The following is a 14,399-nucleotide window of genomic DNA, read 5'->3' as shown; positions in this document are numbered from 1 at the left end:
AGAAGACAACTTACCAAAGGTGAGGAGGGCAGCGCTGAGCAGTGCTGCGGGGAGGGACTTGGACAGCTCCAGTACAGTGAGGTAGGCAAAGGGGATCAGCAAGGAACCGAGGAACGCACAGAACTACGGAAGGAAAAGAGAAGCAGTCAAATAACCAGATTAGCTAAGGCTCAGAGACCTACAAGCTCAGGTCTAAGATGGAAGACCCCAATGAGGACATGGTGACCTAAAACCAGCTGGCACATGTATGAATGAGAAAGGGGTGGTGTAACCATGAGGCATCAAATCAAGCAGCATTTAGTTCCCACTGAGCACCAACTTGTGCACTGACACGAAATCAGCAAAGTTCAGCCAGAGAGGCGTGAGCAGGATGACACACTGGTTTCAGGTGGGGGATGCCGGTTAGACTGCCTATCACTACTAGCTGTGACCCTGAGGAAGTCACATGTCTCTTTACTCAGCCTCCCCATCTGTGTAATGTGAAGAATCAGAGTTCTTACCTCAAAGGGTTTATACTCTGAAGATTAAATGACCTAAAGTTTGTTAACACACAGGAAGTACTTGATAAACATTAGCTTCTATTACAAAACTATGGACAAGTTAAGACCTCTCTGAGGTGTTTTAATATTGTAGAGAATTCTGTTATTTCTCCCTTAGCCCTTTTCTTCAGTCATACGAGGAACCACTCTTTAATCTACAGGTGGTATTTTTATTTTAGCAAAAAGAATGCTTTGTGCTTCAGTAACTGGAGGGTTTTTTTGTTTTGTTTTCAACCACAAGCCTTCTCTGTACCTCTCCACCTTATCCATCAAGAGTAAACAGGCAAGCCCAAGGGAGTGGAAATTCTCACATTTGGGCTGTCGCCTTTTGTTAACAGAAAGCAATGTGCCCTAGTGTGAAAGGGAACACCGGGGTCATATTTGCCTTCTCAATTCCCATAACAAGTTCACAGTGAGTCAGGCCTATATCCAATTACGCATGCTATATGGTATTCAAAAGTCATTAAGAAGACACAGGATCACTTAGAATATGAACTTGAGGGTATGGGACACTTCTTGTTTAATATGGTATCATATGACCATGCAAATTATCCAACAATTTGTCCAAATAAGCACTTTGTATTTATCTAAAGTGTTTGAGCTCCTCAATGAAAGGGGTTTGTAAATGTAACTTGCTTTGAGAGCTCTACATTGAAGGTCAGTTTCTTCAGGTTTCATTCAGCTACAGGTATGGAGTGCCCAGAGCTGGGTTTTGAGGCCATGCCATGCTCCATCAAGGCTGCTGCTGGGACACAGGGAACAGAGGAAGCGGACACATGGCCTCCCTCCAAAGACTGGCACACCCCTTGTGTGTGCCTGAAACCTTCATGGGAAAGAAGTAGGAACCTGTGCCAGGAGTGTGGGGATACTGAGGTCTTAAGAAAGGGCCCTCAGAGATAAGCAATACTCCAGCAAGTGTGGTCTGAGAGAGGAAGAACATGTAGCTTGCCAATGTGCTGAGGCCAATGCTGGGACTAGAGGAGACTCCTGGCTGCCTGGCTGCCTGGGTCCCAGGCTGCTCTCCAACCTGCAGTCTGATGCCTCACATGGGCATAACATGTGACAGGGTGGGCTTGCTCCTATCTACGTAATCTCCATTACCTGTGGCCTCCCCTTCCCTTCTTACCCACACCAGTTCTGAGTCTCTACGCCTGAATTTCTACTTCAGGGCATGGATCCAGTCATCCTCCCCCCACCCCAAAGTCCGTTGTGTACACCTGCCACCACCCCAGGATTTCCAACTGTAACATTTGTGAGTGTGGCCCCAGGGCTCAGTGAAGCTCTTTCAAGTCAGGAAGCCTTACTCCTCTCATTCCCATGTAGTTGTGATGCTCATATCTGTCCCCAGGCTTCTGGAACATAAAGGTACCATCATATCCACTCAGGTAGCCAGCAAGACCTATCAGCATCTGAGAGAAAGAGAACAAACAGAAACAATGAGAGACCTTTGAGAGGAGATTCCTTCATCCCCTAAACTTCCTCCAGCAGCACCCAGACTTTGGTCTCCCTTGACAACTGTCCATAGAAGGAGTTGACAATGTGACATTTTCTCCTGCAGCTGTTCAAAGCAAGAATCTTTTGTCTATAGAGCTCATTGCTTGAAACAAATCCTCTCTTGTGTTAAGGACAAGTTCTTGGGAACAGCGCAGACTGGACACTTAGAAAGAAAAAATCCCACAATTTGAAGGGCAGGGCCAGTGAGGGGCTCGCTCATCAGCCTTCTTTTATTTGCTATGAAATAAAAGCTGATAGCTCATTATGGGGGAGGGGAAGGAGAGGGGCTGATTCCTGGGGAGACTGGAAAATGAGGTTCCAACTCAGAATGAGGAGGCAGAAAAGTGGCCAAGTTTCTACACATCAGGAATAGAGACAGGGGGGGGGGGGGGGGGTGGAGAATAGAAAAGAGAAAAGACAGCTGCATTTCCCCAGAGGAGAACAGAAAAGTCCCAGTGGAAAAAATGCCAAAAGGCCAGAGACTGGCTTCTCCTTTTTCCAGTATTCCAAAGAGTGGCAACCTTGGCACATCCCAAACCAGAACAAATCAACCATAAACTATGATGAGAATCCTTCAAAACATTCGGGAGGGTCAGCCTCTTTCTATCTTTCCTTGGCCATCAACAGTGTAAAATTCTTTTCACACAAGCAATCAGAAGCCGCGAAAACATAAAAACTGCCAGCAAACACCAAGCATCTGTAACAGCCCCAGGCTGCCCAGCCCAACCAGTGTTAGGCCAGTGGTCGGCAAAACGGCAAACTCATTAGTCAACAGAGCCAAATATCAACAGTTCAACGATTGAAATTTCTTTTGAGAGCCAAATTTTTTAAACTTAAACTCTACAGGTAGGTACACTGTTATTAACTTAATTAGGGTACTCCTAAGCTGGCCTTTGCTAAAAACGTCCTCAATCTGATTGAGGTACGTTCGCTGAGGTCGACCCCTCCCAACTCTCCCATCCACACTCGTCTTGTATACTTGTTTCGTCTATCTCCTTTCGTTCATCCTCTCTATATGTCCAAACCATCTCAACATCCCTTTCTAATCCTCGACACTACATCTTCTTTCACTCCACAACGTTCCCTAAAATTAACTTAATAAACTTTACTTAAAGTTTTAAGTCAACTTCACACTGTACGTGCACGCCCACACGTGGTATTTTGTGGAAGAGCCACACTCAAGGGGCCAAAGAGCCGCATGTGGCTCGCGAGCCGCGGTTTGCCAACCACTGGGTTAGGCTGTGTGGAGGGAAAGCCTCTCCCAGCAGCACTGCTTGTGTGGGCCTGGATTTGGACCACTGACCAGCTCACTCTTTTCTCTAAGTAGTTCCAAACAGAGTTGCTATCTATAGTTCCATGTCAAAGTATAGAACCCCAAGTTCAGCAGTAAGTGATTATAAAGCCTTGTTTAAAAATAAAAAAATAAAAAGAAAGAATCCCAGGGTCCAGAGGTTAATTTAATATAATTAATTTAATACAAAGTAATGTAAGGTATTAGAAAGACAGAGTCATCCAAATACCCAGATGAACTAAAACTGGCAGGTGACCATCACAGCAGATGCTCCTACCTATCTGGGGTCTCAGAGGACAAGCTGCCTGGTGCTGGTCTACATTCCCAGATTGCTTGGCTGGTCAGGCTGTTCCTTCTCAGTTCCCTCAAGATTAAAAGTAGCCCTGAGCTAATTTCCTAACTAAGAGACTCATTCAAATCAGTAAGAAAAGGAACAACCTACTAGAAAAATGGGCAAATTCATAGAAGAGAAAATACAAATCACTAATAAACATATGAAAAAGAAATGTTCAACCTAACTCATAAAGATGCAAATGAAAACAGTGATGAACCACTTTTTACTTTCAAGTTGGAAGTTTTGACAGTATAATCACACCCGTGCTGACAATGGTGTGGGAAGCAAACACCCTCATACACTGTTGGTGGGACTATGTATTATTGCAAAAATTTTCAGGAAAACCTAGCAATCTCTAACACAAATTTAAATGTCCCTTTAACTCTCTAGTTTGCCCACTGAGAATCTTTCAGATACACCTGTACAACTATGAAAATATATAGGTACAAGGATGTTCATGCAATATCTTTTGCTATGACTAAAAGTTGGAAATAACATAAATGCCCATGAATTGAAGAGAGGTAAAATAATTTATAGCACATCTATATAATGGAATAATATAGTCATTAAAAAGAATGGAATACATTTTTATGTGCTAATGTGGAAAGAATTGAAGAAACATCATGTTTAAAACACAAGTTGCTACCCTGACCGGTATGGCTCAGTTGGATGGGCATTGTCCTGTACAATGAAAGATTGCCAATTTGATTCCTGGTCAGAGCACATGCTCAGGTTGCAGGCTTGATCCCTGTGGGGGTGGGGGGGTGTACAGGAGGCAGCCGTGGTCAGAGCACATGCCCAGGTTGCAGGCTTGATCCCTGTGGGGGGGTGTACAGGAGGCAGCCAATTTATGTTTTGCTCTCATATTAATGTTTTTCTCTCTCCCTCTCTCTAAAAAAAAAAAAAAATCAATAAACTATTCTTTTTTTTTAATACAAGTTGCTGAACAATTTTAGTCTGATCCGGTTTGCATAATGTGCTGTTCATATGAACTAATATTTATGTTTATAAATATGTACACACTTATCCTATATAATAAAAGCCCAGCGACCGAAATGGTGGAAATGACCAGAATGACCAGAGACCAGAACACCACTGCCCCTTACCCGGGCTTGCCCCACCCCCCAGGGAGCAGTTAGGGGCAATCAGGCAGGCAGGCAAGTGGTTAGGGGTGATCAGGCAGGCAGGCGAGCAGTTAGGAGCCAGCGGTCCCAGATTGAGAGAGGGATGTCTGACTGCCAGTTTAGGTCCAATCTGCAGGGATCCTTGCAGGATCAGGCCTAAACCAGCAGTTGGACATATCCTGAAAGGTCCTGGAATGTGAGAGGGTGCAGGCCCGGCTGAGGTACCCCCCACCCCCCGTGCATGAATTTCGTGCACTGGACCTCTAGTATTTGTATAAAAAGTTTCTGAGACGATATATAAGAAATTTAACAAAGGTGACCAAAGAGCAGCCGTGGGCAAACTACGGCCCGCGGGCCGGATCTGGCCCGTTTGAAATGAAAACCAGCAGTTGGACATCCCCTGAAAGGTCCTGGATTGTGAGAGGGTGCAGGCCTGGCTGAGGTACCCCCCCCTTCCCCCCTGTGCATGAATTTCGTGCACTGGGCCTCTAGTATTTGTATAAAAAGTTTCTGAGAGCATAGATAAGAAATTTAACAAAGGTGACCATAGAGTAACCTCTGAAGAATCGAAATGTGAGGGAAGGTAGCTTTTGACCTTCTATTTCCTTCTGTACCGATCACGTTTTTTACTATGTGCAGGCATTTTTATTTCTTTAATAGTACCTATTTGACTGGAGCCCAGGTGCCCAGGGCTGGGATCTGTGTGAAGTGTCAGGTATGGGCTTCAGTACTGGAAGAGAAAATGCCCTACTCATTCCTTAAAGGGGCTTTGACTGGCTTAGCCTCGGAACCTATGGAAGCTACTCTGCTCTCTTTCACAGTTTTCTAATTTGTTCATCACTGTCTTTCAGCCAGGTAGAGCACAGGACCACTAGGAGGTAAGTGAGAGGAGCAGGTGGACTGCACTCCCTGGAGGCAGGCTTAGAACGAAGCCTCACGTGTCTCCCTCCACACAGGACCAGAAGTGAGGAAGGGAAGGCTCAGGAAAAACAAATCAGCCAGTGTTTTCCGTCTTCACTGTGCCCATCGCAAGGGGACTCCAAAAGCCACAGGCTGAAAGACTAGGCTGGATTTCCTACAAAAAGCCTCCTTTCCAGAGGTCCAGTTCCCAAGCTTTATTCTTTCTCTCCATTTATTTTTTCTTATTTTCAATTGAGATAAAAGTCATTGTACTGTAAAATTCACCATGTTAAAGTATACTGAGGTTTTTAGTTTATTCACAAGATTGTGCATCCATTACCACTGCCTAATTCCAGAACATTTCATCGCCCCAAAAAGAAACTCCGCACCCATCTGCAGTCACTCCTCAATCCCCCTTCCCCCCAGACCCTGGCAACTACTAATCTTCTTTCTGTCTCTGTGGATTTGCCAATTCAGGACATTTCATATAAATGGACTTATACAATATGTGGCCTTTTGTGTCTGGCTTCTTTCACTTAGCATACTGTTTATAAGTTTCATCCACGTTGTAGCATGTATCAATACTTCATTCCATTTTTATAGCTGAATAATATTCCACTGTATAGATATACCACATTTTGCTTATCCATCCATCAGTTGATGGACTCTCTCTCCATTTCTGAGCCCAGAGGACCCCTAAAAATACCAAAGATTTTTCATGAAAGCAACTGGTCTGGAATGTCAGTGAATTCTTTCTATGAGGCCAAGAATTAAATCCAAAACCAAGACTTGGCTGTTGTTCACCACTGCTTACCTTTCCCAGAGGAGGGTGCACATCAAAGAAAAAGGTACGGTTGATATAGTAACTTCCCATTTTTCCAAAGTGAGTCTCATCCCAACTAAAGGAAAAACAAAGAGAAATGAGAATTTTTAAGTTATCATACAACCCAAATAGCCTTAATAGAGCATGATTAAAATTACAGTTAAAACCAAAGACTATGAGTTTCAAGCAATTAATGAGAAAATGTGAATTAAAAAAAAAAGTTTTTGACATAGTGATTTGAGGAAGCAAGACATCAAGCTGGTCATTAAACTTCATTTAGATAAATTTTTAAAAGTTAGCAAATATTTACCAACCATTTATCATAAATTTAAGTTGAGTCTATACTTATTCTGTATCTTGAGTTTCTATTTATTTTAAAGAGGAAGAGTTTTCTTATAATATAGAAAGGTTTGTAGTAAGGGTTTTCTTCCAAGGCTGTTAAACTTCAAACTCTGAGACTACGTTTGCTACTAGAAATTACATTACTATTATCACAACCTACATCATGGGCTACTGATCAGAGAGAGCCTAGAAACCATGGTGTTACAGAAGTCTGATTTTGTTTATCAACCTGTGGTAATTAACCTGCTAACTATGAACTTGCTGGTCTTATTACAATTAACTATTATGTAAAAGTTGAGGGTTTTCTTACTAAGTTAAGAGTCTAAAATATATTCTCACTGCACAAATAATTTTGCAAGGCAATAAGTGATTCTAACACATTATCTTTTAAACACAGTGCAGTCTTGTTCTTCTATACAATGACATAAAACTTTTTTTAAAAATATATTTTTATTGATTTCAGGGGGGAAGGGAGAGGGAGAGAGAAACATCAATGATGAGAGAGAATCCTTGATCGGCTGCCTCCTGCACACCCCATACTGGGGATTGAGCCAGCAACCCGGGCATGTGCCCTGATCAGGAATCAAGCGTGACCTCCTGGTTCATAGGTCAACGCTCAACTACTGAGCCACACTGGCCGGGTAACACATTACCTTTTGAACACAATGCAAAGTCTTGTTCTTCTATACAAGGGTACAACCTTGGAAGAAAACCACATCAAACTTTTTACACCCCACATGAGGGCTTTGCAGTGGCAGCCCAATTACCCAGCAGAGCCTGGCCATTTCTGTTTGTCAGTCTCTCTCTGCAGCTCAGAAATGGTTGCTTTCTGGTGACTATCCCATCTCCAGGCAGCTTCCGTAACTATTCATTACTGACCTGCAACCTAACAGGCAAAAGATGCTTTTCCCAAAAATGGTGATGTCCAAGGGAGAAATAACTTCCAAGCAGTGTGACAAAACAGATCTGCAGCAAGAGAGATCCAGTCCAGCGCCAGCCCTTCCTAACAGCATAGCCTAGTGAAATCACTCACCTTCTCCAGATCCATTCGCATCTACACAATGAAGACAGTAACAGCATCTGCCATGATCACTCACAGGGAGGTTTTAGGGCTCAATTCAGATGACACACATGAAAAAACTCTATGGACTAAAAAGTCTCACATATGCTGGGCACGATTTAAACTGAACCAGCATGTGTGGTTAGCTATGAAGTCTGTTTGGAAACCTACTAACAAAAGGGTATGAGATTTTTCATTTCAAAAGTGTCCCAGGTAAAACTAGTACAGTAAGTCCACACTTAACATCGTCAATAGGTTCTGTGACTTTAAGCAAACTGATGTATAACAAAAACAATTTTACCATAGGATAATTGATATAAACAAGAGTTAAATTCCTATGGCATCTCGATATTACAACAAAACTACGATGAACGAGACTATGTCAATCAACGTTAATAGAGGACCTGCTATTGCAGTATCCACATTTCTTCTTGGCTTTTATTGCATGCTTGTGTTGAGAGAAACAGTCCTCCTTGGATCTCTCTTGCTCCCACAGACCTTGCAGGGTGTCCCAAGGATGCAAGGCCCTGACCACTCTTTACTCGGGCCATTGCTCAGGGCTAGGTTTAAGCAAGCAACCTTGAGGGAAGAGTTAGCGTCTCCCTCTGTAAGAGAAGCAGTCTGTTTCCTGCTTGTTATAACACAGCGGAGTCCCCAAGCTCAGTATTCCTCAGCTGATGCAGCCCAGTGTGCATGCAGGCATTCATCCACCCATGGCATCACATGGAATTGGGGATAAAGGGAACCAATGCCAATGTGCTGATGCTCATCCTGCTTGCTGTGCCACGAAAAATAAGTTCTTTGTCTCTGACCCAGGACTTTGTCTTCTGTCAGCATCCACAGAACCGTGACAGGCTAACTTCTTAGCTTGCAAGCAAGTAGGGTAAAATAAAATCCCAGATCCTGACAGTATTTGGCGACAAGCATAGGATACTGAGAGATAGCTTTCTATAAGAGAAAGGACAAGGACCCCCCCGCCCCCACAGGCCGGTTTAGAGGATATGAGAAGACTCCCCAGAATCTGGTAGTGAATGCTCTTGCCCAGTGATAGGCAGGGAAGGTAGTAAAAGTCCTCAGTGTTCTATCTGTGCATGAGGCTGAGCAGAGAGAGGCAGGATTGAAACCAACCGCCTAAGCCTTGGTTACTGCTCACTCTCCTCTGGGTGGGAGGAGGAAGAGATGTGATCATGTCCATGGGCAGCAAACCTAGGAGCCCCTGCCCAAAGGCAATATGGATGTGGCTGCTGAATCAAGAAGTCTCTGAAGCTTACATCAATGGTGCCAGCAGTAAGGACCTTAATATTCACTGTAGAACTTTAGGTGAAATGAAAACTTTGGGTGAGCTGTGTACTCAAGCCAAACATAAATGCTCCTTGCTTAGATGTTCAGAGCCATTTTCTTCCTCCGTGTCCCATGATCCCTCCCCTTCTACCATAACCTCAGCTGCTTTAAAGAGTAAGATGATTAAAGGTAGGCCAAGGTCTCACTGTCCCCAAAGGGGCCTGAAGACCATACACACCCATCCTACCTTGCTGGGCAACTCCAGGGAGGAGAGGCACTCAAACTCAAGACTCTATTGGAATCAGGGGCCCACATCTCCACCCTCCCTACTCAATCCGATGAGAGGAGGATTTGCTGGGTGCAGGGGTTACCAAAGGTGCTGAGGAATGCATGGAGAGCCACAGCAGTGTGTACAGGGACTGAAAGAAAAGGGCCCCTAAGCCCCGGGGCTCACCAGACACATGGCAGTACACTGGGGAGGAAGTGGTGCCAAGCTTATCAAGGGGCTAAAGAAGGAAAAAACTTCCTCCACCCCCTGCATCCAGCACTCCCCATACTCACTACTGGGGAATGGTGTGATCTCTGTGTGGCTGTCACTATTGTTACTGATGCGCAATCCAATTGGAAGGTTTGAACCAAGTTCCCAGTGGGAAAGTGAAGATAATGTGACCTAATGGGTAGTGCTCTTCACCATTATTGTGGCTTACACTGCTGAATGTATAACTGGTATTGATCCCGTAAGTGTCAAGGAGGATTATCCCATTCAGGGACTGCCACATGCTGAGCTGATACTATCCCCTCCTTGGTCCAGGAAAAAATATATATATAAATCCCAAGAAGAGAAAGGGAAAGTACAGCTTTAAAGACAGGAGGATTATCCCATTCAGGGACTGCCACATGCTGAGTTGATACTATCCCCTCCTTGGTCCAGGGGAAAAAAAACACATATAAATCCCAAGAAGAGAAAGGGAAAGCACAGCTTTAAAGAGGGAATGGGCAGCTGGAGCGCCCAGAGGCAATTCTCCATGATAATAGCGCCCCCTGCTGGACGCAGGCACCAAGTACATACTTTTTTAAAGGGGCAGCTATCAACCTACTACCATACTAATTAAGCTCTTGTGGAAATTGAGTGCCTGCCATGAAGGCTTTAGGACCCCTGCCACTTTGGGTGGGCCAACTTGGAATCTATGCCTAATAAGGAAAGGGCTCAACAAGCCTCACTGGTCAAATGGAAATGGTATACTGAAGAGTATAGCTGACCCAGCCTTAGACATTTTGATTTTACATGAAGAGATGGTAGCTCTTCCTTTGGGAAAAACTACCTTTCTCTTCACCACCTAAAGCAAAGCCGCTGTCTCAGTGGAGCCCTTGATGCAGAGGTTCTTCTCAATGCTTGTGCCTGGTTCACTGATGGTTAGACTAAACTAAAAGCTGATGGAGTCCACTGGCAGCAGCAGTCATCCTGCCCCCGTGACAACTCCGGAAGGCTGCCTGCAATAAGGGGTGATGGGCATAATGGGCTGAATTGGAAGATTTCACAACCTTTGTCTTGGGCAATACTCCTAAGGAACAGACAAGTTATATTTATTCTCGGGCACTTGCCATTGGCCTAGCCATCTGTTGTGCTACTTGGAAGACTAGGTATTGAGAGATTAAAACATCCCTCTTTGGAGCCAAGAACTGCAGGAAAAAATCATGGCTGCCTACTGATAGGACAACCTGGATCGCTCACATGGATGACCATGGTAAGGGCTGGTACATCTGATCAGACTGACTGGAATTAAGCTGCTGATCAAACTTGTGCCACAGACTGCTGCCATTGCACCAGGCCTGGAAACACATCTACTATCGTGGACTGGGTGCAAAGTAAAGGACTATATGTTTCTGAAGTTGAAGCCATCACTGCATTGTGGCAGCCAAAAGTTGGCCTGTTAGTCTTTCAGTAAAGGAAGCCAAATGCACGAGGCATTGACTGCTCCAAGGAAAGTGACTACAGTAGGACTTTGTTACCCCTCTGGAGTATCATTGGTGCCTCATTTCAGATTACGGTATTGATGATGCTGTTCCAGTACAATCATCTGACTCAAGATACACCAATGTGGACCTTTAAACTAAACCAAGTCATGTTTCCAGCTTTCCAAAGCATCCACAGTCTGACAATGGTGGCTTTTTAATTTTTTTGCAATGGCCACCCAATAATGGGCCAATAGTCAAGATATTTGATGACAACACTCCCTAGCATCCACAGGCATCTGATATTGTCAAGGACTGAACAGTCCTCTCAAAAAGATTTCTGACTCTACTCTCTCCTGGTTCACACACCTTAGTAAAACAGCTCTGTCACCTAATGTAGTCAGCACCAGAAACGGTTCACCTCCTCTTGGCCACCAATTGGGTAATGGTAAGAATAAAAGGGGTAGAGGGTTGCATAAACTTATTTTGAAAACTTGAGATTCTTTCCAAACCATTCGTGGGCATGATTCCCTAACAGCAACCCCAGATCAGCCTGGGGACATCTATGGGATACAAACTTAATTCTAGTTCAGTACCGGAATCTGGAGGGACATGGTCCTAGAGTATAAAGATAATGACCACTTGGTTGAGTGCACTGCTTGTCAAGCCCCCTACAGTGACTCATCTGGTCTCTGCCAATTTTCTAATAATGGTCTTGGCAAAAAAAGGTCTGGATATTATAAGGGATACTTGGAGAAAAGGTGAAGTTACAGGTACTAAAGTGATACACCCTAATATAATTATATGATGGCAGAGGAAGAAAAGAAACAATTTTGGAAGCTGGGAAGGTAACATCTTAGGCCTCAGGAAACGTAAAGAAAAGGGAAACAATTAATGATCCTTTCTCCTCTAGGTCCAGAACCAATGCCTGGTAAACATCCATATGGTCCATCTCAATCAGGTGGCAGCTGTAGCTGGCAATCTGACTTTCTACTGAGTTTGTCAGTGTGCTATGAAATCAGAAAAACTCACGTAGATGTGGCCTATCTTGAACTATTCTGACTTGCCTGATAGTATCAACTCCCAAACACAGATACCGTATGTGTACAAACACACAAACTGGAACAACCTTCTCTCAATCTAATACAAATTCATATGCTCCTCCTAACACTTTAGGGGCCTTAGGTTATGCCTCGTACAGCAACTGAGGCTGCAACAACTCAGTGACACTCACTGCCCATGTGGCTTAACCAAACTACTGTAATGCAATCTAAATCAAATTTCATGGTGATCCAAATAAAATTTACAAAAAGTCCTGAATTGGAGTGGCCTGTACCCCTTCAGGTAATATATTAGGAAGAGTGGGCCACAGAATGTCTTCCCATTGGGCATGAAAGTTGCTTTTTTTTTAATGGAGACCCACTGTAATTATTGACAATGACACCAAAGATTAGAAGTCAGTCTAAATATCTGTGCAGAGATCATAATGGATAACATACTGGTCTCAGACTTTTTAAAATATATATGTGTTTTTATTGATTTTTAGAGAGGAAGGAGAGGGATAGATAGAAACACCAATAAGAGAAGCATCATTGATCAGATGCCTTCTGAATGCCCCCTACTGGGGACAGAGCCCACAACCCACACATGTGCCCTGACTGGGAATTGAACTGTGACCTCTTGGTTCCTAGGTCGATGCTCAACCACTGAACGGTCAAACTATATCCCAGCTATCTAAAATAAGACCTACTGGTCCTTTCCTCACCCCCTGATCTGTACACTTAATTATTCACAGGTGGTTGGATCTAGAACCCTGGGGAACATGGTTGAGATTAGCACAAGTTGGCCTCATCCTGCTGCTTAGCAATGAAAGCAGCCTTCATTAAATGAACAAATTGAACAGATCTGGTCCCTGCCTCTGTCAGCCAAGTTAATCAGAGTAGCCAATGGAGTTGCATATTCATGTGAGAATTTGCTAGAAACCAAGACAGTGTAGGATCAAGGGGTGAGACTATTGGGAGATACAATCCTCCGTGAGTCTCTTGTACGTCCACACATCTTGCTGGGTATGCCAAGAATGCAAGGCCCTGATTGCACTTTACCTGGGCCATTTCTCAGGGCTGTGTTTACACCAAGCAACTATGACTAAAGAGGTAATGTCACTCACCAGGACAAAAAGTAAGTTTGCTTACTGCTTGCTATAAAATAGTACATTCCCCAAGCTGTTGTTCCTCAAAGCTGCAAAGAAACCCACTTGTGTGCAATCATCCATCTGGGCCCAGAGCATGACCCTGTGGGACTTGCGGGGACAAGGGAAACGGACTCCAACATGCCACTATTCATCCTGCTTCCTGTGTGGTGGTAAAATGTCCTTTGTCTCTGACCCAGGAGTCTCATCTCTTCTGCCAAAACTCATGAAACAACAAGCTAATTTATTAACTTACAAGCTAGCAGTTTGTTAGTGTGCTTGCTTTTTTAGGAGTTCCATTTCTAACACCCCAACACTAACTTTCTCCTCGGTGATAATGAGAAAATATGGTATCACTTGTTGGTCAAACAAATGAACCATCTTCAGATTGTATAAAACTTTTCCTCCTCCCAGCTGGCGACGTTTTAAGCTCATCTAATGAAATCTGACCATACCTCAGTCCTGCAACTGACTCTACAAACTAAAATCTTTCAGAAAATAACTATCTCCTCACAGGATGGCCCCAGATCTGCTTCCTAGAACCCCTGTCACCATCCCGGGACACCCAAGTTGTCCCTGCTCCCAAGGATCAAGGTACCCAGTTAAGAATTTCCCCCTCCACTAATGCTTGGAAATTCTGCAGATCAGGAACTCAGACCTTAGGAAATTCGGTACTAAGGATTTCCGGTTCTCCTTGGAAAGCTCTTTAAGAGCCACAATTTAAGAGCCAGGTGAGACCCTGCAGCATAACCTGGAAGGCATCCAGGCTGCTTCCTCAGATCCCAAGAATCCCACTGCCACCCACCGGAGCAAAGGTTCAGACTGCTATTAGCCAGAGGCAAACACCGGAAACCTCAGTTTCCCTTTCAGCGCGACCCCGCCCCTCCTCCTGTGGATCCCGCCCCCTCCGTGCCCCACGACCAATCAGAGGACGCGTCCCTCCTTCCAGGTTACCACGGTGCCCGCCGAGTCCCGCCCGTCACTCACCAGACGTGAGGTGGCTGGTCCAGACGATGGAAGCGGGTGGCGAAGGCCAGCAGCGTCACCAGGGCCAGCAGGACCCCCCGACA

General features: G+C 44.4%; 1 protein-coding gene across 1 annotated transcript in view; it reads right to left on the bottom strand.

Annotated features, from left to right (window-relative positions):
- Window positions 1–14,399, bottom strand: part of POMT2 (protein-O-mannosyltransferase 2) — a 39,988-nt gene that overhangs the window by 25,277 nt on the left and 312 nt on the right. Inside the window, exons 2-5 of the mRNA XM_014534731.1 lie at window positions 14,317–14,394; window positions 6,497–6,581; window positions 1,844–1,948; window positions 15–123 (exon numbers count right to left, since the gene is read on the bottom strand). Coding sequence (XP_014390217.1) covers window positions 15–123; window positions 1,844–1,948; window positions 6,497–6,581; window positions 14,317–14,394 — 377 coding nt within the window. The remainder of the gene's footprint in view (window positions 1–14; window positions 124–1,843; window positions 1,949–6,496; window positions 6,582–14,316; window positions 14,395–14,399) is intronic.

Source organism: Myotis brandtii, unplaced genomic scaffold (genome assembly GCF_000412655.1).
Source record: "Myotis brandtii unplaced genomic scaffold, ASM41265v1 scaffold132, whole genome shotgun sequence".
NCBI lineage: Eukaryota > Metazoa > Chordata > Mammalia > Chiroptera > Vespertilionidae > Myotis > Myotis brandtii.
This window is presented reverse-complemented; position numbering and strand designations above follow the sequence as displayed.